The sequence below is a fragment of the Macroventuria anomochaeta genome, assembly GCF_010093625.1.
Source record: "Macroventuria anomochaeta strain CBS 525.71 unplaced genomic scaffold BU25scaffold_5, whole genome shotgun sequence".
Classification (NCBI taxonomy): domain Eukaryota; kingdom Fungi; phylum Ascomycota; class Dothideomycetes; order Pleosporales; family Didymellaceae; genus Macroventuria; species Macroventuria anomochaeta.
In genome coordinates this window covers 870,619-894,956 of record NW_022985366.1, presented here as the reverse complement: position 1 = coordinate 894,956, position 24,338 = coordinate 870,619, and the positions used below count along the sequence as shown (strand labels likewise).

The 24,338-nt window shown below is 52.5% G+C and overlaps 11 protein-coding genes across 11 annotated transcripts; 6 read left to right on the top strand and 5 right to left on the bottom strand.

Moving 5' to 3' along the window:
* Nucleotides 1–55: 55 nt before the first annotated feature.
* Nucleotides 56–2,806, bottom strand: BU25DRAFT_361345 (potassium transporter). The gene is made up of 6 exons (XM_033703693.1): nt 2,565–2,806; nt 2,242–2,502; nt 2,145–2,187; nt 1,740–2,097; nt 1,332–1,695; nt 56–1,282 (listed from the first exon to the last, which is right to left on the bottom strand). The coding sequence occupies exons 1-6, from the start codon at nt 2,778–2,780 to the stop codon at nt 167–169; spliced, it is 2,358 nt and encodes a 785-aa protein (XP_033565477.1). The 5' UTR covers nt 2,781–2,806; the 3' UTR covers nt 56–166.
* A 1,541-nt stretch (nt 2,807–4,347) lies between these two features.
* On the top strand, nt 4,348–5,549 carry BU25DRAFT_407802 (uncharacterized protein). The gene is made up of 2 exons (XM_033705645.1): nt 4,348–4,814; nt 4,887–5,549. Exons 1-2 carry the CDS (start codon nt 4,512–4,514, stop codon nt 5,433–5,435), a joined length of 852 nt encoding a protein of 283 aa, XP_033565476.1. The 5' UTR covers nt 4,348–4,511; the 3' UTR covers nt 5,436–5,549.
* A 2,140-nt stretch (nt 5,550–7,689) lies between these two features.
* On the bottom strand, nt 7,690–8,719 carry BU25DRAFT_418884 (uncharacterized protein; the record flags this gene model as incomplete). The annotated part of the gene is made up of 2 exons (XM_033707902.1): nt 7,690–8,126; nt 8,182–8,719. 2 exons carry the CDS (start codon nt 8,717–8,719, stop codon nt 7,690–7,692), a joined length of 975 nt encoding a protein of 324 aa, XP_033565475.1.
* A 426-nt stretch (nt 8,720–9,145) lies between these two features.
* BU25DRAFT_418883 (uncharacterized protein) lies at nt 9,146–9,982 on the top strand (the record flags this gene model as incomplete). The annotated part of the gene is made up of 4 exons (XM_033707901.1): nt 9,146–9,628; nt 9,679–9,741; nt 9,841–9,874; nt 9,921–9,982. 4 exons carry the CDS (start codon nt 9,146–9,148, stop codon nt 9,980–9,982), a joined length of 642 nt encoding a protein of 213 aa, XP_033565474.1.
* A 2,369-nt stretch (nt 9,983–12,351) lies between these two features.
* BU25DRAFT_407801 (uncharacterized protein) lies at nt 12,352–13,554 on the bottom strand. The gene is made up of 2 exons (XM_033705644.1): nt 13,175–13,554; nt 12,352–13,118 (listed from the first exon to the last, which is right to left on the bottom strand). Exons 1-2 carry the CDS (start codon nt 13,392–13,394, stop codon nt 12,574–12,576), a joined length of 765 nt encoding a protein of 254 aa, XP_033565473.1. The 5' UTR covers nt 13,395–13,554; the 3' UTR covers nt 12,352–12,573.
* Nucleotides 13,555–13,638: 84 nt separating this feature from the next.
* Nucleotides 13,639–16,772, top strand: BU25DRAFT_446165 (uncharacterized protein; the record flags this gene model as incomplete). Its single annotated transcript, XM_033709474.1, has 3 exons — nt 13,639–15,024; nt 15,074–15,716; nt 15,767–16,772. The coding sequence occupies exons 1-3, from the start codon at nt 13,758–13,760 to the stop codon at nt 16,770–16,772; spliced, it is 2,916 nt and encodes a 971-aa protein (XP_033565472.1). The 5' UTR covers nt 13,639–13,757.
* Nucleotides 16,773–17,011: 239 nt separating this feature from the next.
* On the top strand, nt 17,012–18,499 carry BU25DRAFT_455589 (uncharacterized protein; the record flags this gene model as incomplete). The annotated part of the gene is made up of 4 exons (XM_033709951.1): nt 17,012–17,149; nt 17,201–17,770; nt 17,968–18,148; nt 18,213–18,499. 4 exons carry the CDS (start codon nt 17,012–17,014, stop codon nt 18,497–18,499), a joined length of 1,176 nt encoding a protein of 391 aa, XP_033565471.1.
* Nucleotides 18,500–18,597: 98 nt separating this feature from the next.
* BU25DRAFT_361331 (Clp1-domain-containing protein) lies at nt 18,598–20,462 on the bottom strand. Its single transcript, XM_033703692.1, has 3 exons — nt 19,443–20,462; nt 19,021–19,281; nt 18,598–18,946 (listed from the first exon to the last, which is right to left on the bottom strand). Exons 1-3 carry the CDS (start codon nt 20,272–20,274, stop codon nt 18,639–18,641), a joined length of 1,401 nt encoding a protein of 466 aa, XP_033565470.1. The 5' UTR covers nt 20,275–20,462; the 3' UTR covers nt 18,598–18,638.
* A 291-nt stretch (nt 20,463–20,753) lies between these two features.
* On the top strand, nt 20,754–23,037 carry BU25DRAFT_437779 (glycoside hydrolase family 125 protein). The gene is made up of 3 exons (XM_033709025.1): nt 20,754–20,990; nt 21,040–22,406; nt 22,461–23,037. Exons 1-3 carry the CDS (start codon nt 20,827–20,829, stop codon nt 22,571–22,573), a joined length of 1,644 nt encoding a protein of 547 aa, XP_033565469.1. The 5' UTR covers nt 20,754–20,826; the 3' UTR covers nt 22,574–23,037.
* Nucleotides 22,468–23,037, top strand: BU25DRAFT_407799 (uncharacterized protein). Its single transcript, XM_033705643.1, has one exon. The coding sequence runs from the start codon at nt 22,610–22,612 to the stop codon at nt 22,784–22,786; it is 177 nt and encodes a 58-aa protein (XP_033565468.1). The 5' UTR covers nt 22,468–22,609; the 3' UTR covers nt 22,787–23,037.
* Nucleotides 22,953–23,788, bottom strand: BU25DRAFT_481863 (ribonuclease-like protein P complex subunit Pop4; the record flags this gene model as incomplete). The annotated part of the gene is made up of 1 exon (XM_033711116.1): nt 22,953–23,788. The coding sequence occupies exon 1, from the start codon at nt 23,655–23,657 to the stop codon at nt 22,953–22,955; it is 705 nt and encodes a 234-aa protein (XP_033565467.1). The 5' UTR covers nt 23,658–23,788.
* Between the last annotated feature and the right edge of the window lie 550 nt (nt 23,789–24,338).

Sequence of the window (24,338 nt, the reverse complement as noted above, 5' to 3'; positions counted from 1 at the left end):
TGTGGTTATTGAGATATTGAGGTGTGAATATTCACTCAAAAGTCAAGATTGCGGCCCAAGCTTTTAGCGCGAACAGACTTCTGTCCACTCACTGTAAAATCAAGTGTAGATCAACAATGACACCCAAGCTCGATCGAGGCGATAATGCACATTTTTGCTCTGCGTATCAAATATCCTTCACAAATCCCACCTCGATAACCTTGTCCATCGGAATGTCCAGGCTTGCAATCTTCGTCCGGGTGTTCTCACGAATGAAAAGGAAGATGTGCAGGAAGAACCGGCGCAGGACGTTCGTTCCCGAGCTGATCTTCATCTGTTCCTTGCCGGTGATATAGAGCACTTTGTGATGGTAGGCGCGTTCCAGCGCTTCGAGACGAGACGAGGTTGTAGAGTTGCGAGATGAAGCATTGTCTCGCTCGGAGCCCTCAACACCGCTGGCGGAGGCAGCGGCACCTTTCTCCCCCTCGCGATCTAGTGCGCGCGCCACAATATGGTCGCGCACCTTCTCGAAGATAAGGGACGCAAGGTTGGGTGTAATGACCTCATCCATGTACCCATGTCGCACCACGAGACGGTAACAGTTGGGTATCGCAAGCCGCGACACGCTGTAACGATCCTCTGGCTCGACGAAGGGCTGGTCCAGCGGTCGGAGGTGGAAGAATACTATGACTGTTGGCGCTGCGACGAGCTTGCGGATAAACTGGTTGAACACGATAGGGGTCGTTTCACCAGCCTTGTCGAAGAAGATACCAAAGCCTTGCATGGAGCCGACAAGTTCATCGCCGAACCGTTCAGTGAGCTGTAGTTGCCCGTCAGAACGCGTCCTGACGAAGTGAGTCGTTGGGAACCGATCGCTGGCCTCTGCGTACCACTGCTTCTCCTTGCCGAATCTCCAAAGTATGAAGATGGAGGCAAGCAGTGTAGCTAGAAGGATTGTGAACCATGCGCCATCCGGCACTTTTGTAAGTGCAGATGATAAGTACGCCCCATCCAGTGAGGCGAATAGCAGTGCGGGTAGGAGGATAAAGTATGGTTTGATACGCCACACCAGCATCGCCACAAGCGTTACCATACATGTGTCGAAGAAGGTGACGAACATGACGCACACGCCATACGCGTTACCAAGGGACGTGGTGTTATTGTAAATGGCAGCGACCAACACAGTCCCTACCATTAGTAGCCAGTTGACAGCTGGTACATACAGTTGTCCATGATACGTTGTCGATGTATGGACCACTCTAATCTGCGGAAAGTATGAGAGCTTCATAATCTGAGTGAGCAGCTTTAGAGCGTTAGTGGGCATTTTGTACGCATTCGCAAGTTGAAGTCACCTGAAACGTCGCTGTTATCATAGCCTGTGAAGCCACGATAGCCGCAGCCACGGCCACGACCAGCGAGAAAATCAGCCATCCCTGCGGAGCACACTTGAAGAAGGGATTCGAGTAGGCGTCTGGGTGTTCGCTGATATATGCAGCTTGGCCACTGTACGCGAGCAAGAGACAAGGATAGGCGTAGCTCAGCCAGCTAAGTTGAATCGCATGGCGGCTGAAAGCACCAATGTCGGCGAAGAGGGCTTCGACCCCAGTGAACGCAAGAAGTATACCGCCCAAGCTCCTCCAGCCGTGGTATTTGTTGCGTATCAAGTATTCGAAAGCATAGTGCGGATTGAAAGCTTTCAATATCGTATAGTCGTACCTGCATCATCAGCGGAGACCATACGGAGAGAGTAGCGGTTCTACCTGGCAAGATTGTACACTCCAAAGCCGGCATTTAGTAGCAACCACACCATGACAATAGGCGAGAAGATTATGGTGAGCTTCGATATACCCAGCGGCTGTACTACAAATAATAAGATCAGAATCGCACAGGTGACGCCGATGATGGTCGATTTGTCGATGTCTGATTTGACCACGCTCAGTCCTTGTACAGCGCCTAGCACAGACTGAGCAGGGGTCAAGACTCCGTCAGCCATGACCATAGAGACCGAGAGTACTCCGATTATTTTGAGAAGACCGCGAAAGAACCTAGAGTTCTCGATACCGGATCGAATGTTTTTGGTGGAGCGGCCCAGATCGTTGGTGTCATGCCTTTGCATGCCTGCGACAGTCAGTATAGGCGGTAGGCTCAGACGCAGACTAACGTACGGACGAGCGACTCCTCCCGTGGATCTCGGTTGGAGATATTCGCCTAAAGATTGTCAGCATTCAAACACCTTCCATTGAGACTTGCAAGTATACTGACGTATCTCGACAGCAGCGAATATGTACTGAAGGTGCCACCCTCACCATCATTGTCGGCACGCAGAACGATGAGGACGTATTTGACCGTTACCATCAAAGTAATTGACCACAAGACAAGCGATAGTGCTCCCAGCAGATCAGCATGGGTCGGAGCCTCTGTGAACGTAGAAGAAAACACGTATAGGGGTGAGGTGCCAATGTCACCATAAATTACACCGATGGATTGGTACGCGAGCGCGACAATTTGACCTATACTGAAGGACTGTAGTCACATGGTCAGCCTGTGAGCAACCCACGCGAAACATTCACCTGTGTAGCACTCACCTGACTACGCTTGTAGTCGGCTTCGTTTCGTAAGCCAGCATCTTCGTCTTCAGCGTCATCGTATTCGCCAGTCTTTGTGAGATCTATCGATCTCTTGTGGCTTTGCGATTGCGTACGAGACCTCAGACGCACCACTCCGCCAACAGCATCGTGTGACGATGCGTGGTTTCTGGCAGACGGCGAGGCTTGCTCTGCAAATTGTATGGAAGGTTCCATGACAGTTCCGGTGAGCTGGACAGTGGACGCAAGGGTGTCTGATAAATCGCGCAGTTAACCATCTTAAGAGCACGATCGCCTTATCTCTACCACGTTGACGGCGTCGCATCGTGTCAACGTCTTTTGTAATTCCATGTTAGACTATCTCGTTGCATGCCATGGTGGACACCACGTGAAAATGGCTCATTGGTGGCGATCAGCCTGCAAGTGGTTAGTTGCGGGATTTTCGAGATGAGGCTGGAGTGGACGCGGCATACCTACATAAAAGTGAACCCATAATTGTACCGATGTGCAGTGCGGACTCAGTGCAATTCGTGGAGAATGTCCGAGTTTAGGCATCGAAAATTTTCCTTGGGTACATTGCTAAGTGTTGAAACAAGCCAGACGCCGTGCGATGATAAGCAAAGGTCAAGGACGAGTCAGGATCGAGTAAGACCAGCGGACAGAGGTAAGAGGCTAGCTCGCACGTGATGGCAATTACCATTGCGCCTGTCAACCATACAAGCACTGGTCGACAGTTGCTTGATTCCACTACGGGCATTTGCGATTGTTTAAGTATAGCTGCCTTCAAGCCTACCTTTCAGACGGGACAATGCTCTAAGTCGAGCTTGTTACAGATATCCAGACATCACTACAAGCTGCAAAATGACCTGAGGGTACAGTGTGTGCTTTGTCTTTCACCCTACCTGCCCAAAGCGGACTAGCTCGCTTACTTCATAGAACACCTACCCCGCTGCAGAATGCAGCGCTCCTTAGCATCAATACAGCGGACGTCCACCCAGAGGAACTTTATCTGCTGTATCCTCGATGCAGTCGCGAGCGTAGCTAGTTATCTCGAACCAGCCTCGGACCAAAGCTGGATGGAAACCATGTCGTCCATGCATCGCGCAGCTGAATTAGAAGAAGGACGAAGAACGGCTGACAATCCATCCAGTGCGCGTATGCGCTTCTTCCATCGATATGCAGCCTATGTATCGATGATTCTGATGTGAGAATCGTGTCCTTTAAAGCCCCAGTCGTAAAGTGCTCATATTGAGAGTTGCCTAGGGCCATCACCCGTCATACGAGAAGGCAAGAGCCTTCGAGGGTGAATGCAACAGACCATGCTGTTTTGGCGCGATCTGGTGGACATATCGTCGTTGGCAAATCGGTTCTTCTAAAAAGGCATGCATACTATTTCGGAGCGGTCTTGGAGCACATCGCTGGAGGCAAGATCTTCCTACTCTTTCCACTTGCAACAGATATACATTCCAGAGCTTCCTCTATGCCTGGACTCTAATGACATGATATATGCCCAGGTGGAAGTTGATGATGAACATGGTAGCGGTAGTAGAAAGCGTTCTCGGGAGCGCTCTTGGTCTGCAGCGAGTCTCTGAGTTTTCTCCTCAATGCCTTCATATGTGCGCATGTCCATCATCGCGAACATCGAGGTGGGGTGTTCATTGATGGAGACAGTGCCAGTTGTAAGGATGGAGGTCCGAAGGAGAAGCTGCGGACTTCGCTGCCAGATCTGAACTCCGAGGCACCTCAGAAGCCGGCGCGTGCATCTGGCGTCGTACGACTTTCACGACTTTCGTCAATTGATGTGCGCCCGTTGCAACAATCGCTCTCCATATACATTGCCGGGCGCCGAAATTCACCAGAACTCTCAATTGCAGCCGTCCTCACCTTTCCATCATCTTGCGTGCATCTACATACAGCCTTGGATAGCTCCCACCGCACTAGCCTACCATGTCGAAGCTCTCCCCAGCGCTCAAACAACTCATAAACGCCGCGCACGCGCGCCCCGGCCCCGTTCCGGCACCACCCAAGATCCAATCCGTCTTCTCGAAAATCGAACGCGAAGCCACAGGCCGCCAGCTCGGGCGCCCCTCATGGCTCGCCGTCAGCACCGCGGCAACAATGACCATGAACTCGCCCGAGTCAATGGAAGCCCTGTTCCACAGCACCACGCAATCGAAATCGCAGGATGAGAGTGTCCAGGTAGCGGAGTTTATGCGTGAGGTCGCGCTGAAGTGTATTGGGTTCAATGGCGTATGTTGCCTCCCCTACCATCACCTCTCTGAGAGGAGAGAGGGATGAGGAGCAATGGCTAATAGAGAACAGATCCCACGAACAATCAATATGCTGAACGCCTTCCGCGCCTCGCTCCCGCAAGATGTCTACGCGAAACTCAACACAACGCCAACGCGCTACCCTGACGCATCGAACATCGAACAGATCAACCAGCGCGGGCGCGGTCTCTGGGATAAGATCTACCGCCCGCTAAACGAGAAACTTGAGGCCAAGCTGGGGGAAGCACACCCCGACCTCCCCGTTTTCATCATTAACAATGAGTACGGCGGTCTTTTCACGGATCCCGAGCGCTCGACTGGCGCGAGTGTGGGACGGATCACAACGAGCTTGATTGCTATCACATGTCTGAGGGCACAGCAGGGTGTAGGACCGCAGGTTTTGAGTCACGTGTTTGGATTGAGGAAGGCGCTGGAGGATGGGAGTTGGAAGGACGAGCCAGCTGCTGGGTCAGAGGAGGCGATTCGGTGGCTGGCGAGTGATGAGGGATGCACATGGGTCCTGGAGAAGACGGACGAGCTTGTTGGAGCGCTGGGAGGTGCGCAAGGGAGCACTTTTGCCCCAGTCAAGGCGAAGCTTTGAGTGTGAGTTGAGATTGAGATGAAGATCATGTTGTATATAAGTGCTATTGACGTTTGCTAGCATCTGGACCAGTTATAGAGAAACGAATGTACATGCCATGTCAAGTTTGTGTAATGTCTGCAGCACAATCACAAGCGTGGTACAACATGATCCGAGACACAATCAAAAACCTCGTTCAGGATGCGCCGAAGAGCCGCCCTGTCGCCTTGAAGCTTGCCATCCTCGAGTAACCAGTGGTGTCCGCCTGAGGATCCGTCAAAACGATCGTCGCACTCCCTTGCTCTCTACCCACTTTTGCGTTTGTTTTGACCCTGGACTCTGGCATGACCTCGGCGTGGAACCCGTGCCGTACGGTCCGTCCACACTCGTGACCCCTTCTTCTTGTTGTCGACTCCCGCTTCGACGAATCGACTTTATCCTTCTCTCCAACGTCATTGGGATCGCCGTGTGAGAAGCCACTGTTCTCGAATTTCGTCGTCAACAGCGGGTCTGTGACCATCGTTGAGTGTGGCCCGTTGTTGTATTGGGTGGGATTCAGTGGTTGGTCCTATTCATCACTGGAATAACCACTGTCGAAGCTGGCGTCGTCGTTTGGTCTAACAGCCCTATCTAAGTCGATATGCTGATCGAAGCTGCCACTATCGACGGAATTGCCATTGCCAGTAAGCCCACGACGTTCGTTTTGTTTGGCTGTGGGACGACGCTCTCTGGAGTGTCGATCCCATGCGGGTCTTGGAAGTCGTGCGCGAGGGTCTCCTATGACCACTTGCGATGCAGCGCTGGCGATGCTGCATTGAGCAGAATTGGCTCTGGGGATGATGCCGTGCTTGAAGTTGCCATTGGGGGCGCTACCGTTGTTTGAGTGTGACATTGTAGATGTGAAAATACCGTAGCGGATGTGGGTATGCTGGTAAAGCTGTTAAGAGTAAGTGAATGGACAAAGGTCGAAAGGAGGAGCATGACACAAAGGAATTTGGAGAGACTCTCAGTTAGCGCGCCTTCTCTGTTATGACGGTGCAAGACCAAGCAAGAGCCACGGGAGGAAGGTGTCAAGTCACGACTTCCGGATTGGAGACTGATTACTGCCGTGGCCGCAACAATGTAGTCACTGTGTCAGAAGCTGGAATCGAAGGGCACAATGCTTTCTTAAGCGTAAGCGTGCAGGGACTGAATGCAAATCTACGACGTGGTCACGTCTCACCTTTGTGAGTGCGGCCACTGTGTGCTTTGACCAGTTTGATGTGTTCGCACGCCACAACTCATCGTGAGGCTTCAATGGGGAACACTACGAAAGATATATTGGCGCATCTCCCTGAAACCTCAACAATGTATTTTCTCTGCTCAGTCTTCACGACTACAAAGGTGCAGCTGTGATTCCAACGCTCTCATCTTCCCATACTCAACAGACCTTACACACAACCATATAGACCAACTTCGAAATCACAAACGGCACTCCATCCACTACGCAATGTCATCAAAGCGCAACGACCGCAATCCCGACCGCTCCTACCCCGGCCCACCCCGCGATTCTCCTTTCTACGAGACCCACGGCAACGACAAGGGCGGCAAGAAGCAATACTGGGCTCCACCACGTGGTCATCCTCAAGCCTCTACCCCTCACGAACTCGCACCTCGTGAATGGCTCTGCTGCCAATGCGGCAGCCCGACACCGAACGTCAACCATAGTGTTTGTCAGCAGCATAAGGCGAACGGTGATCCCTGTCTGCATGCGTACTGTGTTAAGCCGCTGGGTAAGCGGTCCTGCTCTACTGATACGGAGGAGTGGCAGAACTCGCGTCGTCATCAACAGGCTGCTTAGTATGACCGCCGTCGCTAAGCGAATTGGTGTAATGGACTGACCAGGTGCTAGCGAGCTTGTCGCAAGTGTGAGTATTCTTTCCAGTCTTCCAGATATAGGTTACCGTCCTGTATCGTCACCACAGAGTGTTGGATAGAAAGCTCCGCACTTTGAAGCTCCCTACCCAAGTATAATTAAAAGATCTAACCGCCGTCTCAATATCACATTCGTCTCCTTCCACGTGCTGCATCCTCGAGTGAGCCAACCTCAAACTTAAAATATCTGTAGATCAGACTTTCAACTCGCAACATAGTAATCACTGATTTATCATAGCAGTAACATCGCATTGTAACGACCACAAATCTTTTCGTGCGTGTCTACCAATATCTAGCAGTTTTATATGTTAGCTACACTTGCGGATGAGTAACAGTCTGTCACTATTCACCATTCTTATAGCTACAGAACATCCATACAGTACTCCTGCTCATTCCACACTACGGAAATTGGCTTCAAAATGTGCCAATGCAGTGTCAAAATCCTTGCCTCCCATCTTGCGGCTCTCCCCGTGGCATTCATGTCGCTATTCGTATAGATCTTTGAGAAGGAGTCAGTCGCTACTTTTCTGAACGATTTAGCATGCTTGACGAGGGGTGTGATGACCTCCAGCACAATTGCCAAGTGCGCCTCCTTTGCGTTACTCTCAACTTCGAACAACTTCAACTTCGCCTCAAGATGCGCAATGTGTACATCTTTCGTAATGTTGTCTTCTTCAGCCCGGCGCGACCTATCGAGAAGCTCAACATATGCAACCTTGAGGTCACTCTTTTCAATCTTGCATTCCTCACCCAAGGTGGGGCAGGGTTCAACCGGCGCAGTGAGTTGCCGTTTGAAGTCTACAAATAGATGGTCAGATGCTGCATTCACCTCACATAGGTCTTTCATGCCTACATTCTGGTAACGGACTAGGATCCTCCTCTAGCTTCCTCTTCAACGGAGATGACTGCCTGGAGCGTGGGTTTCCCTCCTCTGGTTTCACAAGAGGTTCATCTGACTTCGTGTCCAAGACAGCTGCACCCGAAAGCCACAAAACTGCATCCTCAATCTCTTGACACGCTTTCCCCAGATCTCTCAAAGATATGTTGTTTCCCTTACCATTTACAAAGATATCCCAATGCCCAGCTTCCATGAAGCAATACTCAATGAGAGTGCAGAACAAAAGGCTTGAGCCTTGTCTTCTTTCCGACGTGGGAGAATGGCGCAAACATCTTGAGGTTGCCGCGCTGCTCGCGGCTGACCGTGGTGTTGATGCTGTACCGAGATTCGATATGGCAAGGCGCAGTCGTATGCGCCCACACAGGAATAAGCTTATCACTGAGCTTGCCATAGCCCACGCCCAGACGCATCTTGCTGCTACCCTTGTCCACCAGCTGGTCTGCGAAGTGAACTTGGTCAGGGTGCGGAAGCAAAGCAAAGTTTTCCAGGACATTTTCGTTGGCATAGGTGACGACATCATCAAGCTTGAGGGCCTTCGGATCGGAAGCTGGCGGCGCCAGATCAATGCGTTGACCGGGTTTTTTTACGTGGTGGCGTAGCCATGGTCGGTGAGAGTGTGGTAAGACTTGAGTTGAATGATGGTCGTGACAACTATGTCAATGTAAAGGCGCGTAGCTGTTGCAATATCCGCGCGGAAGACAAGGTGGGGTAACCTTGAGGTGAGAGTAAAAGGCTGAGATGGCCAAATTGCGCACATCCCTTGATTTCAATACTTATCTCGACCCTGTCAACAACTCTACGCGGCGCACTCGTGAGTACCACCTAAGCCTTTCACAGCGACATACCATCCATTACCAGTAAGTAATCGACCGCAGAGAGCCCATTGAAGCTGATTGCTAACCCATGCCAGACCGCAAGAATGCCTTCGAAGGTCGACAAAACGCCTGAACAAAAGCTGCAGGAGCGGCAGATGACCAAGATGGCCGATATCGTCACCAAGATACAGAGCACAGCTCCTACTATGATCAAGCTCAGCAATGGAAAGGAATGCGAAATTGAGAGCGACCTGATTATACGAATGTACACTGGCGCCAAATACAGCACGACAGACTGGACTAAGCTCTCCCATCTGTATCTTTCCGTGAGGGCACCAAGAGCTGTTGTGTCCGTTGGACCAGCCGCCACACTGCCCGCTCTCAAGGATGGCGAGACTGGCTTTTGGATCCGTGAGGTCTACACCGAACCGAACAGGCTGCAGTGGTGCGTCACGGTCTGCAAGCCTTCCAGTAAAGTCGTCACCACGTACGCTGTCGGGTTCGTTACTTGTGAGCGATCCGATCTGTCAGCTATTGCAAGCACAATTGGAACATTGCCGCATATGCTATCCACCGTGTTCCATCAGGTGAGGTTACTCGAGCTCAAAGATGTCGGCCAAGCTGACTTCTTACATAGGAAACAGCAGACAAGGGTACCCACCATGTCCACTTTCAAGATGCGCTACTGTTCGACATGTTGGTAGATATTGTTACAGACGATTTCACACCTCATCAGCGGCGTATCGAGGACGGTTGAGGAATTCAGCTGGAGATCTTGCAGGCTCTGGAACAGCTGCAGATAGAAGCCGAGGCTGCCGCGGCCGCGCAACCTAGTATGTATGGTCCAGGGTGTAGGAAATTAGGCTGACAATCTTCCAGGCAAGCGACGCCGCCCTCTCAGGGAGCGTCTCGCTCAACAAAATGTCAAGGAGGAGCCTTAGACAACCCGTAGCTTGAGGAAGATGCGTCTCACCATCTCAAGTGAGCCTCAGCCCCGTGGTGGCTGTTTATGGTGACTGCAGAAAGCCTGATGGTGACATTGGAAGGGAATGAGGAATAGAGGCAGTACGGGAAGGCAGCATGTTCGGGAGTCTGTGACACGGAATAATGTCATCAAGGAAAAAGCTGAGGCAAGACTTGCGGTCATTCATGTTCGTCGAGTCTTCCTCTTACAAACCGATCAACCAATCATCAGGAATCGTGTGTACCCTGATCAAGCATTGTATGCGATGGTGATGCAAAAAAGCCCAATGCGTGGCATGGTCGTTAACATCGCGCTTGACGCTAGAGCCATAAGCAGCTAGCTTCACTTATTAACGGTTACCCTTCCCAATTTACGACCATTCATCGTCTCCCAAACATCAAACACCGACTTCGTCAAATCAAAACGCCCGTCATGGCTGAGGAAGAAGAATACACCAGTCCCATAATTCCAGATCTGTACAAGCCTCCCGCACTCCTACCAATAGCCCAATTAAAAGACCAACTCCTCTTCACCATCGAAACCCACCCCGTGACCATCATAGTCGGCGAGACAGGCAGCGGCAAGACAACTCAGATCCCTCAGTACCTCCTCAACGCTGGATGGTGCGCCTCTGGATTCCAAATCGCCGTTACCCAACCTCGCAGGATAGCAGCAACAAGCGTAGCTGCACGCGTCGCAAAAGAGCTAGGAACACCTTTAGGTCAAAGAGTCGGGTACTCGATTCGCTTTGAAGATGTCACGAGCGAGGCGACACAGATAAAGTTCGTTACTGATGGGTTGTTGTTGCGGGAGATGTTAGTTGATCCGCTGTTGAAGCGATATTCGGTCATCATGGTTGATGAGGCGCACGAAAGGAGTTTGAGTAGTGATGTGCTGCTGAGTCTGCTGAAGAAGGTGTTGAGGAAGAGAGAGGACTTAAGAGTTGTGGTCAGTAGTGCGACGTTGGAAGCTGAACGGTTTCTGGATTTCTACAATCCAGATGAGGGCGAGAAGGTATGGGGAAAGAGTAGGGAGGAGTACGGCAGGATTGTAGGGATACAGGGACGGACACATCCAGTGGAGGTACAGTATCTGGCTGGGCCTACCAACAACTACATCGACAGGGCTGTTGAAACGGTCATGGATATCCACAAGAACGAAGCAGATGGTGACATACTAGTCTTCCTGACAGGAAGAGAAGAGATCGACGACGCAATCGACATGCTCAGCGACCGAATCGCAGACCTCCCTTCAACACAACAGAAGCTCATGCCCCTCCCACTATATGCTGGCCTTCCAACAGAAGAGCAAATGTTCGTCTTCCAAAAAGCGCCCACAAACACCCGCAAAGTAATCCTCAGCACCAATATCGCCGAAGCCAGCGTAACAATCGAAGGCATTGTCTACGTCGTCGACAGCGGCTACGTTAAATTGCGCGCCTATGACGCCCGCCGCGGTATCGAAAACCTCAACGTCGTCCCCGTCTCCCGCGCATCAGCAACCCAGCGCTCCGGCCGCGCGGGTCGCACACGACCAGGCAAATGCTTCAGACTCTACACCGAAGCCGCGTTCAATAATCTAGAGGAAGCAACGTTCCCCGAGATCCAACGCTCGAATCTTGCCCTCGTACTTCTTCAACTCCTCAACCTAGGCATCACAAACCTTGTTCGGTTCGACTACCTCTCACCCCCGCCTTCCGCGCTCGTCACACGCGCACTCGACTTCTTGTACTCCCTCGGCGCCCTCGACACCAACGCACGCCTCACAAAACCGCTGGGGACACGCATGGCCGAACTCCCTCTTGAGCCTATGCTCGCCAAAACCTTGCTCAACGCTGCCACTTCCGAGTTGGGGTGCCTGAGCGAGATGCTGAGTATTGCCGCGATGATGACGTTGCAAGGAAACGCATTCATCTCTCACAACGATAATAAAGCGCAGCTCGAGAAGGCGAGGCGGCGGTTTGCGGTGTCAGAGGGTGATCATCTTACGTTGTATAATGTGTACACGGCGTTTGTGCAAGGTGGGATGAATGTGCAGTGGTGTCGGGAGAATTGCCTCAACCACAAGTCCATGGTCAAGGCAGCCAGCGTGCGGAAACAGCTCGCTGCCTACCTCGACAGGTTTGGGGTCAAAGAGAGCGTGCTGAGCGCACCGGATGTAATGCGTGTCGGTGGCAAACCGTTGGCTGAGCGCGTGCGGAGGTGTCTTGCAACGGGCTTCTTCGCGCATGTGGCGAGAATGAAGAGTGATGGGAGTTTCACGACTGTGGATGGGAAGACGACATTGTGGGCACATCCTAGTTCTGTCTTCTTCCATCGCAAGGCGGATTGGGTCATCTACACGGAGATAATGTCGACGAGAGACAAAATCTACATCCGTGACTTGTCGACAGTGGATATGGACTGGCTCACAGAGTACGCGCCTGAGTACTACAAGTTCAAGAATGAGCGACGATGAAGTTCGATACAAAATGCGCAGGTATGCGAGATGTGCAAGACAACGGGGTATTGATCGAAGCTATCCAAAGAGTCCCAAACGCCGCATTATATCCAAGTCGTTACCGTCCGCCTATTTACACGCCTCCACAAACAGCTCGCGCATGCCCTTCAAAAAGCCGGCTAAATCGCGCGTCTCGTTCAGACGCTCTACCACCCGTTCGACTTCCTCGCGCTCCGCCTTGGGCCGGATCTCCAGTACTTTGTAATCGCGCTCTGATGTGTCGAGCTCAAACCATGCTTCACGATCCCATTCACGCTCGTCAACATTCGTGTATACAAACTTCAGCCGGTCGTCCTTGCCCAACCCTTCGATCCTCAGCCCAAGGTAGCTCTCCCAGAAGTCGAGCTCAGGCTCGTTGTATCGCGACTGACCGTCGAGGTAGCGGCGGTGCTTCAGTTGTGCTTCTCGGCGCGCAGAGATAGTTTTTTGGATCTCGTTAATTTGAGAGCGGAGGTTATCGCGGTGGGCGAGGCGTTCATCGCGCTGTTGTGTAAGGGTGCTGATTGCTTCCTTCATCTCAGCCTTCTCTTGCGATTCTTTGGCGAGGTTCTGGCCGTGCTGGGTTTGCTTGAGGTCCAGAATTTCGATGTCGCGCTTCTTCATGCGTTGATCCTCTGCACAAATTGTTAGTATTGGCTATCTCGAGCAGTGTATTGTGCGCAAGACGCACCATGCAGCTCTGCGACGTTCATGCGGAACTGATTCCTCTCCTCCAAGACTCGTCTTCTCCCATTCTCGATGAAGGCATCGAATCGTGTCGTGAACTGGTTCATGCGACTGCGCAAATCGTCGAAACCGAAGTTGATACTGGGCAGCTGGTCCGCCAAAGAGGGCACGTCATGTGAGGTAGCGCGCATCGAGCTGCTAAGTGAGGGCTCGAAGGTAGTCATCTTGGAAAAGGTTCGCGGCTGTATTTGTTGTGGTGTTCGATGTATTTCGGGCTGCAATAAGCGTTTTTCGTGGTTCGTGATAAGTCAAAGGGTGTTGTTTTGGGATGGTTGCTCAGTAAACAAGCCGCCGCTCTAGCGCGGAAGGAGCGAAACGCCGCAACGGGCACGTGCGAGCGAACCTTAGCGTGATTTCAACTTTCGAGCCCCACATGAGCAATGCACCTCTCTTCTTCACCTACGCGTTCAAATCTGAAAGTCGCGTTCTGTCTTCACCTCAACAGACCTCGTGTGATAACGAAGCATTCCAAAGCATGATTCGATCGTCTCACACCACTACGGATCGCAAACCTCAAATCAGTCCAAATGGCTGACAGTTCGCTCAATGAACTGAACTATGGCCGGCCCGGTCTCACGACTTATGATCTAGACAACCGCGAATGGAATACTTCTAGACATCTTACTACGAAAACCTTGAAGCAAGTTTCAGAGTGGCAGCTAGCAGTACCTGCAGCAATAGACTCCCTACCTACTGGGACCTCAACGAATGCGACAACTGCCCGCAAAGATGCCAAACAGCTCGTCCACAACCACCCATCGCTTGTTCCGGCTACAAAGCAGTTACCAGAGCTCAACGCCGTTTCTGATGCCGTAACGTCCGCAGCGAGGACCTATGACCCTTGCGTCAGCGACTTATTGTCCTTCGGCACTGTTTACCTGAAGAAATTCGTAAGACCGAAACGAATCGCTGCATTGCCTACTGGACCTTCCGGTAGCATTTTACGTTTGGTGTTACTGGGGCGGCAAAAGCAGGGTTGGAATGGCGATAATTCTGTATGGCTAAGCGGGCCATCGTTCAAGACTGTGGACAGTGGCTACTGGAACGAGGAGGCGTCGCCTATTCAGCAGGTCTGCTTTGCGCAAGACGAGAGCAGCAACAGCTTTCTCGCTGTTCGATTGCCTTCCAGAACAGTACTCTTCCGCCCCTCGTACCACAGAGGTCGTCGAGCAGCCGAACCATCACCTCACTACGTCCTACCACCATCCCTCCTTTCCGCGCGCCCCATCTCCAATATCACACTCGAACAGACTGGAGATGCGCCGCACGCCGACGTCGCCTTCAACCCAGATTACCAGTTCCAGTTTGGTATCGTCGACCAGCAGTGTAAATGGAGTCTCTGGCAGATTGAGAGGAGGGCAAAGAAGGACGAATACAATGTGTCGCGTCTTTTCGGAGGAGACGTACTGCATGAAAGCGATATCACGGATGACGGCGACGGCTGGGCAAGGATATCTTGGGCGGGCGACAGCAACACACTACTCGTCTGCAATCGGCGCCAATTTAGTGTGGTCAGCCTGAACGGACAATCCTTTGAATACCTCCAGGGTCCGCGTATCATACCACAGCGTTCGACTGACTGGATTTTGGATCTTCAGAGACATCCTCAATACCAGAACCGCTTCTTTGTTCTGACGTCTTCTAGACTGTTCCTGGTAGCAGTGACCACCTCCAACGCAGCGGTTGACAGCACGGCTGATCAAGCTGGCGCGACGATCTTGTTATCTCGAAGACATTACCGGGGAGATGAGGACCTCACATTGCGACTTAGTGTGCAGACACTCGTGGATGACGGTATGCCTGTGCCCCTTGAAATACAGAGTTGTGACTAAAGTGGAAGCAGAAACGTGCATCTTTTTGACATCCCGCTTGAATGGACTTATCCAGGTCTATTACCTCCGAGATCATTCTTCGGAATCTCCTGCGCTTGTCACCATCTCAGACCCAATCGCTCTGGATTTCGAGTCGCCAGCTGCTACCCACATCAGCCAAATGTACCTTCAGCTTCTTGAATATGGGACAAAAGTAGTGCCCCATCACAGACCGTCGAATGCCTCCGCGCAATCGTATCTCAAGAGAGCAATCCCGTTCTACCAGCTCACCCTGGTCTTAGCAGATTTGAGTGTCTATCAGGCTGTATTGCTGTCATCGGAACACGATCCTGACCCCGAGCCGATTGTCTGGAGAAGAATCGTGGTGGCCAAGCATTCACTGGATGCATTGACGGAAGCCGATGAGATGAACGCCTTTGTTGAGCCGAATGGTCCTGATTGGGACGCCGAACCTGAGCCAAAGCTGGGCTCCCAATTGCCACGGCCGGTCTCTTCGTCGGACCGACCTCCTGCGCAGGCATCAATGGATCAAACGGCAACTTATGACGCCCTTCTTCATGGCGATCAGACAAACAGCACATGTGTGGAGGTACTCATCGAACAATTGCGAGCCATGATGAGCGTGGACCAAATCAGCCCGGATTCTCGACAAATGTAAGTTCTGGATTGATGCTGGAGCTAGCCAATACACTAACACAAGACAGCATGGAGAGCAATGATTGTGCTGTCGACGTGCCTGATATCGACGAGGCGTCATCGAGAATTGACCAGCTTTTCGCAAACACTGACCCCGAGATTTCGCATCTACTGCGACGTATCGCACCTGTGCACGTCTTACACCTACTCGACAGCGAGTGGCCTTCTATCTCGGCTCTTTACGATGCTATTCTCCAGGAATGGATTGCACCACTGCCGGCAGAGATTCCGGTTCCTGTGCGACACGCCAAAGAACGTTTAGCTCGACGCGTCGCTGCTGAGGTCTCATTAGCAAGCGTGCAGCTGAGACCAAAGGAAGAAGAGCAGCCTAACGTGGGTTCAGGTGATCCCATGCCACTACCCATCTTGCCTTCCAAGCCAGCGAACATGTTCCCTTCATCGTTACCAACACCACCCCAATCTTCCGTACCGCCATCATCGCCATTACTCCCTGAGTACCTCCGGCCTCCTACGCGCGATCCGTTGTCACGCCTGCGCAGGCATCTCACGATCAATGACGAGTCATCGATGATGCCGACAATCCTTCCTCCAAGTGTGTCGGAACTGCTGTCGCACTGGCATCCTGGAACTGACCCAAGTACGTATGACTGGGAGGCCACAGAACGTGCACTTCGACCGGAGATGCCAGACGAAAAGAGCCAGGAGCTGCGCGAGAGGGAGCGCAAGAAGAAGGAACGAAGAGAGAAGCGGCAGAGGCGCGAAGATGAGCTGATGCGGGCTAAGTCTCAGACAAATAGTCAGTCAGTCTTTTCGCAGCCCGCATTTCCGCGAAGTTCACCTGGTCCGACGTTTGGTGGCATGGCAGCCAGTAGCCAGGTACCAGTACCGACATCGAGCCAGATGCCAAGTCAAGTCCAAAGTCAAGGAGGTAGTTTTGAAGGCTTTGGTGGAGTACACAGCATGGTGCCGCAAAGTCAAGTTGAGCCTGGGCGGTTTGGTGGACGACCTGATAAGAAGAAGAAGAAAGGCAAGAGCAGAGTCAGTGGATTCTGATATACCATTAGTGTCAAAACACACTTTTTCTCCGAAGACGTACAGTATGCTCGTGACCGTAGCCAGATGAGCCACGCTCACCTACACCTTCACCAGTGCATGTCCCGTCTCACCCGCTCACCCACTGACTAGCCCTTAATCGGCGGATTACTCACTCCTCAGAACTGCCAAATTCGCCCGCCTCTACCACCCATAGCTACAGCGACCAACACTCGCGCTCTTGCTATTAAACCACCACAATGGCGCCCAAAGATGTCTACAGTGTCAAGGATTTCTTGCAATATACAGAAAAGAATTTCGACGACGAATTCAGCAGGATTGCAAACGCCACCGCGTACACTTTTGAAAGAAGAGTGTTCTTCATCGAGAATGAGAAGGTCCAGCAAGTCGACATGATATGTATTGGTCACTAGTACCACCGGAGTGAGGGACAGGCAATCTGGACGCACTCCACTGGCAATGGCGTTGCCTATTATCGCAGAGACTCCTCTGAGGTGACACTGCTCGTCGAGAAGTACAAGAAGTCTCGCTTTGGTACAAAGACGCGTCTTGTCAACACAACTTTGTTGGTACTTATCATCATTCCGCCAAGTTTGCCTTGGCAACCACAGCACATCCACGCCACTGCCTGCAGCATTTTGGCCATGTCCGTTGCCTTGGATTGGCAGCCGCCCTGGCCTAGTGTGGTTCTCAGGGACGGACACACGTTGGACGACTTCGCGACTTACGCACGCAACAAAGGCCCATCCTCTTTCGACATCATCGCCGACTCAAGCAACTACAAGTTCAGAAACACGTGTGTTCATACCGAAGATGGCACGTTCTCTGAGCACGAGCTACTTCATGCCGCGTTCTGGAACGATAGCCGCTACAACGTCCAAGTATGGGCGGACTCTGGCGGCGATCACGTCCACTATTACTACGGAAAGACAGAAACTGGTACTCGACCCACCAAAGAACCCTTTCTAGACGAGGGGACTATCAAGATTCAGGAGCATGTATTTTCCTTTCGCTTGGTAGTACCGCTCACGTGGTCCAAGAAGCAAAGGTCACTGCGCGCACGTGGACGAGGTGAAGGCACGCTCTGCTTGTCAAGTTCGTCTTTCTGCTGACCAAGCGAACCACTTCCATCTTCAACAAGGACGGGGTTGGTTTGCTTCAAGAGTTCGCGAATCTGTGCACGCTGATGTAGCAGAACAAGGAAGCTCAAGAGGAGGCGAGGAAGAGACAGGAAGAAGAGCAGGAGGATGAAGCTGATGAGAATACGGAGACTGAGACCGGCGAGAAGATGCACATGCAGCCAGATACTCTCCAAGGCGATGCATTGTCGTCAGAAGCTCCAAGCGAGTTGCTGTTGATTCAGATGAGCACACCGTGTCAGAAACCAAGCGTAAGACTATCACCCCGTTCCGAACAATCCATCACTAACACTCACTTTAGACACCAGCAAGCGCCGCAAATTCTCACGCTGGCATCCCAGCATACTTCCCACAGCCTTTGACTCATCCGAAGTCGAAGAGCTATCTGCACGGGTCAAAAGCATCCTCGTGACACTCACTGAGCAGTACAAGACCGAGTTGGAAGAGATATGGGCACAAGAGGAGGAGACTTCAGGCCAGAAGATCAAGATGCTTGAGAGGCAGCTACTTGAGAAGGGGAAAGAGGCCGAGGAGGCGAAGAATGCAGGTCGGGGAGTGGAAGGAGAAGTATCAGAAGTTGAAGGATAAGATGCAGAGGCTATTAGGAGATGACTAGGAATTGGTATATTAGTGGGCGGTGGAAATTGGACATCACACTTGTCATACTAGTTCAAAAGCTGTTCATTAGGTAATCTACAGTCTTCCCCACCCTTCCACACCCATCCACTCAGCTAACCAACCCTGCAACATCCTCCGGCCAACTCCCCAGCACCATCGCGCTCCCCGGAAAATGTCCCGGCTGCGGACTCAACAGCCGGACCTTCCGCTTCGCCTCATCCACATCCGCCACGTAGATGTACCCCCTCACACTACTATCCCTGATGACTTCGTGCTTGTCGTTCGGACTCGCGGTCGTGATGGCGAGGAGCTTGTTGGTCAAGGTGGAAGAGGGTGTAATGCGCTCGTAGATGGATACGCCAGTGGAGGCGGGGTTGTAGTCTTCTGCGTCGCCGGCGGCGAAACCGCTTTCATCATCTATATCTGTCAGCTCTCCATCGTTGGCACTACCTCGCCAAGACATGGGAAGATTTGTGAGAAAGAGAACTTACTCTCAATAACCCTAAAGATATTCAGATCCCCAAAGTCGGCCGTCATACTGCTCGGCGCCAGTGCGTCTTCACCATGGCCGAAGAAGTACTCGCGGATCTGGCTGTGGCGGAGTGCTTTCATGTACTCCTCGGAGCGGTCGACGCAACCTCCGGACTTGTCGATGCGGATGACGTTGACGGTTTCGTCGGAACTGCGATTCGAGAATTTGCGGGAGAGGTCGGAGTAGAGACGCTCGGAGCCGATGGTGATGAGGACGTTCACTGTGGGTTTGTCAGTCTGTGTTTTGAGTCAAGTAGGACTGACCGTTTGTGCGGGTGGTGATAAAAGTCAGGTAGAGGTAACGTCAAGCATACTTCGGGCTAAGGAGTCTGGAAAGGGGAAGATGTCTGAAGAGTGATGAAAGTCGTCACGTTGCACGCACCAGAAAACTCAGAAACAATATGCTCTATGTTCTCGTACACCCCCGCCTTGCCAGCGCTGATAGTGCCCGAGCTATCGATAACGAAGCCAGCCTGCTTGCTCGCTTTGTCCTCCTCCAGCCTACTCGTGACGGCCAGTGCCATGCGCGTGACCAATGGTTTGAACAGCTTTCCCTCCTCTGGGTCTTTTAGCCCATAGTGGTAGACCAACGGCATCTTCACTGGGACAGGGCTTGGGCCGGAGATGGGACTGCTTCCCCAACCTTCCTCTATGTCCACAATGGAAGAGAACGCCGCAGCTGAGAGGGAGCCAGGCACGCTCAACAAACCTTGTCGTGGGTCAAGGTTGATCACCATGGGTTGGCGACCGCTCTTGACTGCGTATGATGTGAGAGTCTTCACCAGTGCAGTCTTGCCAGCATTCTCTGCTCCCACCACCAGGACTCTAGGACCCATCTCCACGCTGTTGCTTACCACACTCCTGTCTCGCAACATTTCGAGCGCAAAGTGTAGGTTCGCATGGCTCATCATGGGCGTCTCTTCTGCGACATAGTCTGACTCGACCTGACCACCCAGCTCGAGCTTGCAGCCGTGCCATGTGTATATCGCACCCTTGGTGCCTTGAAAGCTGTACGTGGTGGAGGGCGCAAGCTCTGTGCCAAAGTACTCCGCTGTACCAGATCGTAGACGAACAGTAAGTGTGCGTGAGAAGCTGACTTCGAAGCGGTATTCAGTGTTGGCGGGCAGATCTTGCTCTCTTGTTATAGACGAGGTGGGTACGCTGAGGGTCTCAGTAGGCGGCGCGGCCAGGTTGAGACCTGGTAATGATATCATAATCGCAGCAGCTCAGTATAGCCGTAAGTGGTGGGTTGCGCGCCGTCGTTGGCTTGTGGAGTGGGCGCGTGCGATATGCTGAGGAGGTGCGAGGGTGAAGTCCCTGTGCACGGAAACCAGTTCAAGTAATAGATGCAGTATCTCGCGTCTGCGATTGAGTGACTGCGTGTTGCTGCTGGACGCGGAAGTATGTTAGTTGGTGTAGTAGGGGAAGCTGGGAGCTCTGGAGTTCTGAGGTCGAAGTTGCGACACGCTAATGCGGGCAATCACACACGTCATTGGCTGAACGCTCTGGCCTCCGTGAAAGCCACTTGTCGACCGCGGGGAAGCTGTCGAGCATCTTACAACAACATCGCCTGGCCCATCTCTGCGTCAGGCACCGACACTGAACACTGTTCCCTCAGACCTATGAAGTCATTCTGCGCCGAGCCATCGTTTATTGCTGTCGCGCCATTCCTCGCATTCCATAGCTCTTAGCACGCTATATCATCAATCGTTATATATCGTCGCTATTACTCTGATTGATTCTCGATAGAGGGATCTTCTCTCACTATGAAGTCACAATTGTTGCCGCTGTCCTTAGGGGCTATACTATCTTCGAGCTTCGTCGCTGCCACCTACGATGACGGGATTCAAGAGCCCATCCGAAATGCTATAGATCCCAACAAATATCGAGCAGCATGTCCAGACTACAAGCAATATTCTATGCGGCCGCAGTACGTCCCAGCTTCGCTCCTTGTAGCCTCTGTATTGACACCACCCCAGCCCACCGTACAGCGAAGGCCCACTCGAGCTCCCATTTCAAAGACCATCGAAGTACTGCCGCACATTCGAATCGCCTTTAGTAGAGCGGGTCATTGAAGATATGAACAAGAACATGGTCGACAAGGACCTCGCGCGCATATTCGAAAACGCTTTTCCCAATACATTGGACACCACCGTTCGGTGGCACGTCGACAATACCCCATCGCACAAGTATGGTAAGAGAAGCTGGGAGAAGGGCGCATGGACTGGGCCACAAAGCTTCATCGTCACTGGCGATATCAATGCCGAATGGCTACGCGACTCAACGAACCAGCTGCAGCAATACCAACCACTCGCCAAGAAGGACAAGGAGATTTTCAAGCTGATTCTGGGGGCTATCAACACACAGGCTGAGTATGTCATCGGCTCGCCTTACTGCAACGCCTTCCAGCCTCCTGCGCCGAGTGACCTAAGTCCGACGTTCCAAGATCAAGCCGACGTCGTGCACCCTGAGTACGAAGCGTCCTTCGTCTTTGAGTGCAAATATGAGCTCGATTCGCTGGCTCACTTCCTGTCTCTGTCCAATCAATTCTACAACCACACCGGCTCCACCGCCTTCATAAATGCTCGTTGGCTACAAGCCCTCGACACCCTCCTATCTGTCCTTGACGAGCAATCCCAACCCACATTCAACGAGAAGACAGGCGCCTACCACAAGAACACATACACCTTCCAGCGCCGGACAGAAATCGGAACCGAAACCCTCGCCCTCAGCGGCGTCGGCAATCCCCTCGCGGGCGGCACAGGACTCATCCGCTCCGCCTTCCGCCCCAGCGATGACGCCACCATCCTCGGCTTCCTGATCCCCAGTAATGCAATGATGAGCATAGAACTCAAGCGCACAGCCGACACTCTCAAGAAAGCAGGGAAACAGCACATCGCCGACCAACTCTCCATCTGGTCCGACAACATCAAAAAGGGCGTCTGGGAGCATGGCGTCGTAACGCACAAGAAGTACGGCCGTGTCTTCGCGTTCGAAGTTGACGGCTATGGCTCTTCAATCTTGATGGACGACGCCAATCTTCCTTCTCTGCTCGCTCTACCCCTCCTCGGGTTCATAAGCGCAGACAGCGAAGTATACAAGAACACGCGCAGAATGATCCTCGAGAAACAAGGGAACCCGTACTTCCTTACAGGCGCTGGCTTTGGTGGAATTGGAGGCCCGCATATTGGGCTGCAGCATGCGTGGCCAATGAGTGTGCTTGTGCAGGCTATGACGAGTGATGATGATGAGGAGATCTTGAGGTGTGTGGAGAGCGTGAAGAATGTTAGTCGGAATGGGTTGATTCATGAGAGTATTCATGTGGATTATGCGAGGGATTATACTAGTAAGTCCTTCTACTTTTACTCTGTGGGTGAGTCTGAGTGCTCATGATTTGCAGGACCCTGGTTCGCATGGGCGAACTCCGTCTTCGCGCAAACCATCCTCGATCTCGCAAAGCGGAAACCACACCTCCTATTCGGCAAGGGCGCGGAGCCATACACTCTGGACTAGAAGCCTAAGCTCTCGTCGCGCGATGTCGGTGGCGCTATGAGTGTCCAAGAGTCCGCCATTCGGAGCATACCCAGTTACGCTGCATTCTTTGGGATGCTATATGCTCTGTACTTCCTTTCGTTCGTCTTGCATCGACCCGTTATGGCGATGCTGGGATTGCTGGACAGCGAAGGCCAGATGATGTTCCGGGCTTGGCTGTGGGACCAACTGTAGTAGATCCTCGCTTTGCGTGTAAGCAAGATGCGTTGATCTTGACGCCCAGTGCCTATCCTCTCGCTGCATGCCAATCCCCTGGTATCTTGTGTCATGTGTTCCTCGTAGTAAAGCGGCTGCTCAGGTTCAAAGCGGTTGTCGATATGCCAACATATCCTGTAATCCTTCACAGATCAGGCTGATAATGCAGCCTAAACTTCTTATTCGCCCTATCCGGCGCCCTGGTCTGGAACTGCTCTCCAAAGATCTCAAAAACCAGCGGCTCCTTGTCCCCCTCCCCCTCCCTCCCGCCCGTCAACGGTATTTCAAACCTAAATACCGTATGTTCCTTCGGCACACTCTTCACCGTATCCCCCCTCGTAACAATCTCAAATGTATACCTCGTATCCCTCACCACGATCCCCTCCAACCCAACGCGACTCACACACCGACTCCGCACCACAGACAGCTTCGCGCCGTGCATATCCGCGCTGGCGAGCATCTGTCCTGCGCTTGACGGCGTGATATATACTTTCGCATTCAAGACTGAGCTCAGACCAAGGATCTCGCGCATGTACCCCAGCCAGAGGTTGTTCAAGGGTTCGTAGATAGCGTACTTTTGCTGCTCCTTGGGTATCTCGTTGAGTCCGAGTTTGCGCTTTTGCGCTGCGGAGAGTGGCCGGGGCTTTTGTGTGTTGCGCTTCCGCGCCTTGTCTTTGCGCTCGTTGAGCGCTTGTCGGCGTGCTGCCCGGGCGGACGGGGTTGGTGAGGTTGCTCGGATTGGGAGCGGGCGCTTAGCAATGCGGTCGTTATAGTGGATGGCGGCGGTGTCGGGAGAGAATGCGCGTTGGAGGAGTGCCTGGCCGAAAGGCATGCCTGCGGTCCCGGCCATGGTGGTGGTGTGGGAGTCGACGATTTGGATGTGATGGAGGCGCTCGACGTGAGGGGCTGTTGGGAAGCTTGGAGTCGCTGAAGGGTCAAGCGGTATCTGTATTGCGCGCAAGTGTTGAACTAGACTTTAGATTGTGGAGGTTCGATATCATACACGATTGCGGCCGCTGATAATTAAAGTGGGTACTGTGCACGGACCCATTGTCCGCTGTATCACTAGTGATAGACGGAGTAGATACAGTACCTAGGTAGGTACATTACCGCAATAGTTCAACACTACAGTACCTCGCTGTCTTTTCTTATACTAGTTTGATCGTCCGCCATTTGCAATCAACTCCCTGCGAGGGCGGCCTAGTTCGGCCTTCTGAGCCACGCTTCGCTGTTGCCGTTCATCTTCTCTAGCTGGAAAAGATCAGAGCAATTCAGCACTCCAAGTCCAAGGTACGTACCCTTATCCATAGTTGGATTGAGTAGTGACCCTGTTACCCGTACCATGGAACCATCACCGCTATTGCAACTATCACTACCGTCTCGACCTGCGAAAAGGGGAAGCGGCCAGGTGCCAGTGGTCAGGCGACCCGTAATCCAGGTAGGCTCATCTCGTAAATGCACGTTCATGACCTTAACTCGTGCAGTCGAGACTTGTGGTCTTTCATCATAGGCCTGTAAAGTGTCGGGCTCC

Coding starts and splice junctions, on each gene's coding strand:
- BU25DRAFT_361331 (XM_033703692.1), bottom strand. CDS start 20,274: ATGATATCATTACCAGGTCTCAACCTGGCCGCGCCGCCTACTGAGACC. Junction 19,282..19,442: donor TATTGTTTCTGAGTTTTCTG/GTGCGTGCAACG, acceptor ACAAACCCACAG/TGAACGTCCTCATCACCATC. Junction 18,947..19,020: donor TATCTTTAGGGTTATTGAGA/GTAAGTTCTCTT, acceptor TGACAGATATAG/ATGATGAAAGCGGTTTCGCC.
- BU25DRAFT_407801 (XM_033705644.1), bottom strand. CDS start 13,394: ATGACTACCTTCGAGCCCTCACTTAGCAGCTCGATGCGCGCTACCTCA. Junction 13,119..13,174: donor GAACGTCGCAGAGCTGCATG/GTGCGTCTTGCG, acceptor CAATTTGTGCAG/AGGATCAACGCATGAAGAAG.
- BU25DRAFT_407799 (XM_033705643.1), top strand. CDS start 22,610: ATGAGTGTCCAAGAGTCCGCCATTCGGAGCATACCCAGTTACGCTGCA.
- BU25DRAFT_407802 (XM_033705645.1), top strand. CDS start 4,512: ATGTCGAAGCTCTCCCCAGCGCTCAAACAACTCATAAACGCCGCGCAC. Junction 4,815..4,886: donor AGTGTATTGGGTTCAATGGC/GTATGTTGCCTC, acceptor AATAGAGAACAG/ATCCCACGAACAATCAATAT.
- BU25DRAFT_437779 (XM_033709025.1), top strand. CDS start 20,827: ATGAAGTCACAATTGTTGCCGCTGTCCTTAGGGGCTATACTATCTTCG. Junction 20,991..21,039: donor CAATATTCTATGCGGCCGCA/GTACGTCCCAGC, acceptor ACACCACCCCAG/CCCACCGTACAGCGAAGGCC. Junction 22,407..22,460: donor TTATGCGAGGGATTATACTA/GTAAGTCCTTCT, acceptor CATGATTTGCAG/GACCCTGGTTCGCATGGGCG.
- BU25DRAFT_361345 (XM_033703693.1), bottom strand. CDS start 2,780: ATGGAACCTTCCATACAATTTGCAGAGCAAGCCTCGCCGTCTGCCAGA. Junction 2,188..2,241: donor ATTCGCTGCTGTCGAGATAC/GTCAGTATACTT, acceptor GACAATCTTTAG/GCGAATATCTCCAACCGAGA. Junction 1,696..1,739: donor GGAGTGTACAATCTTGCCAG/GTAGAACCGCTA, acceptor CTGATGATGCAG/GTACGACTATACGATATTGA.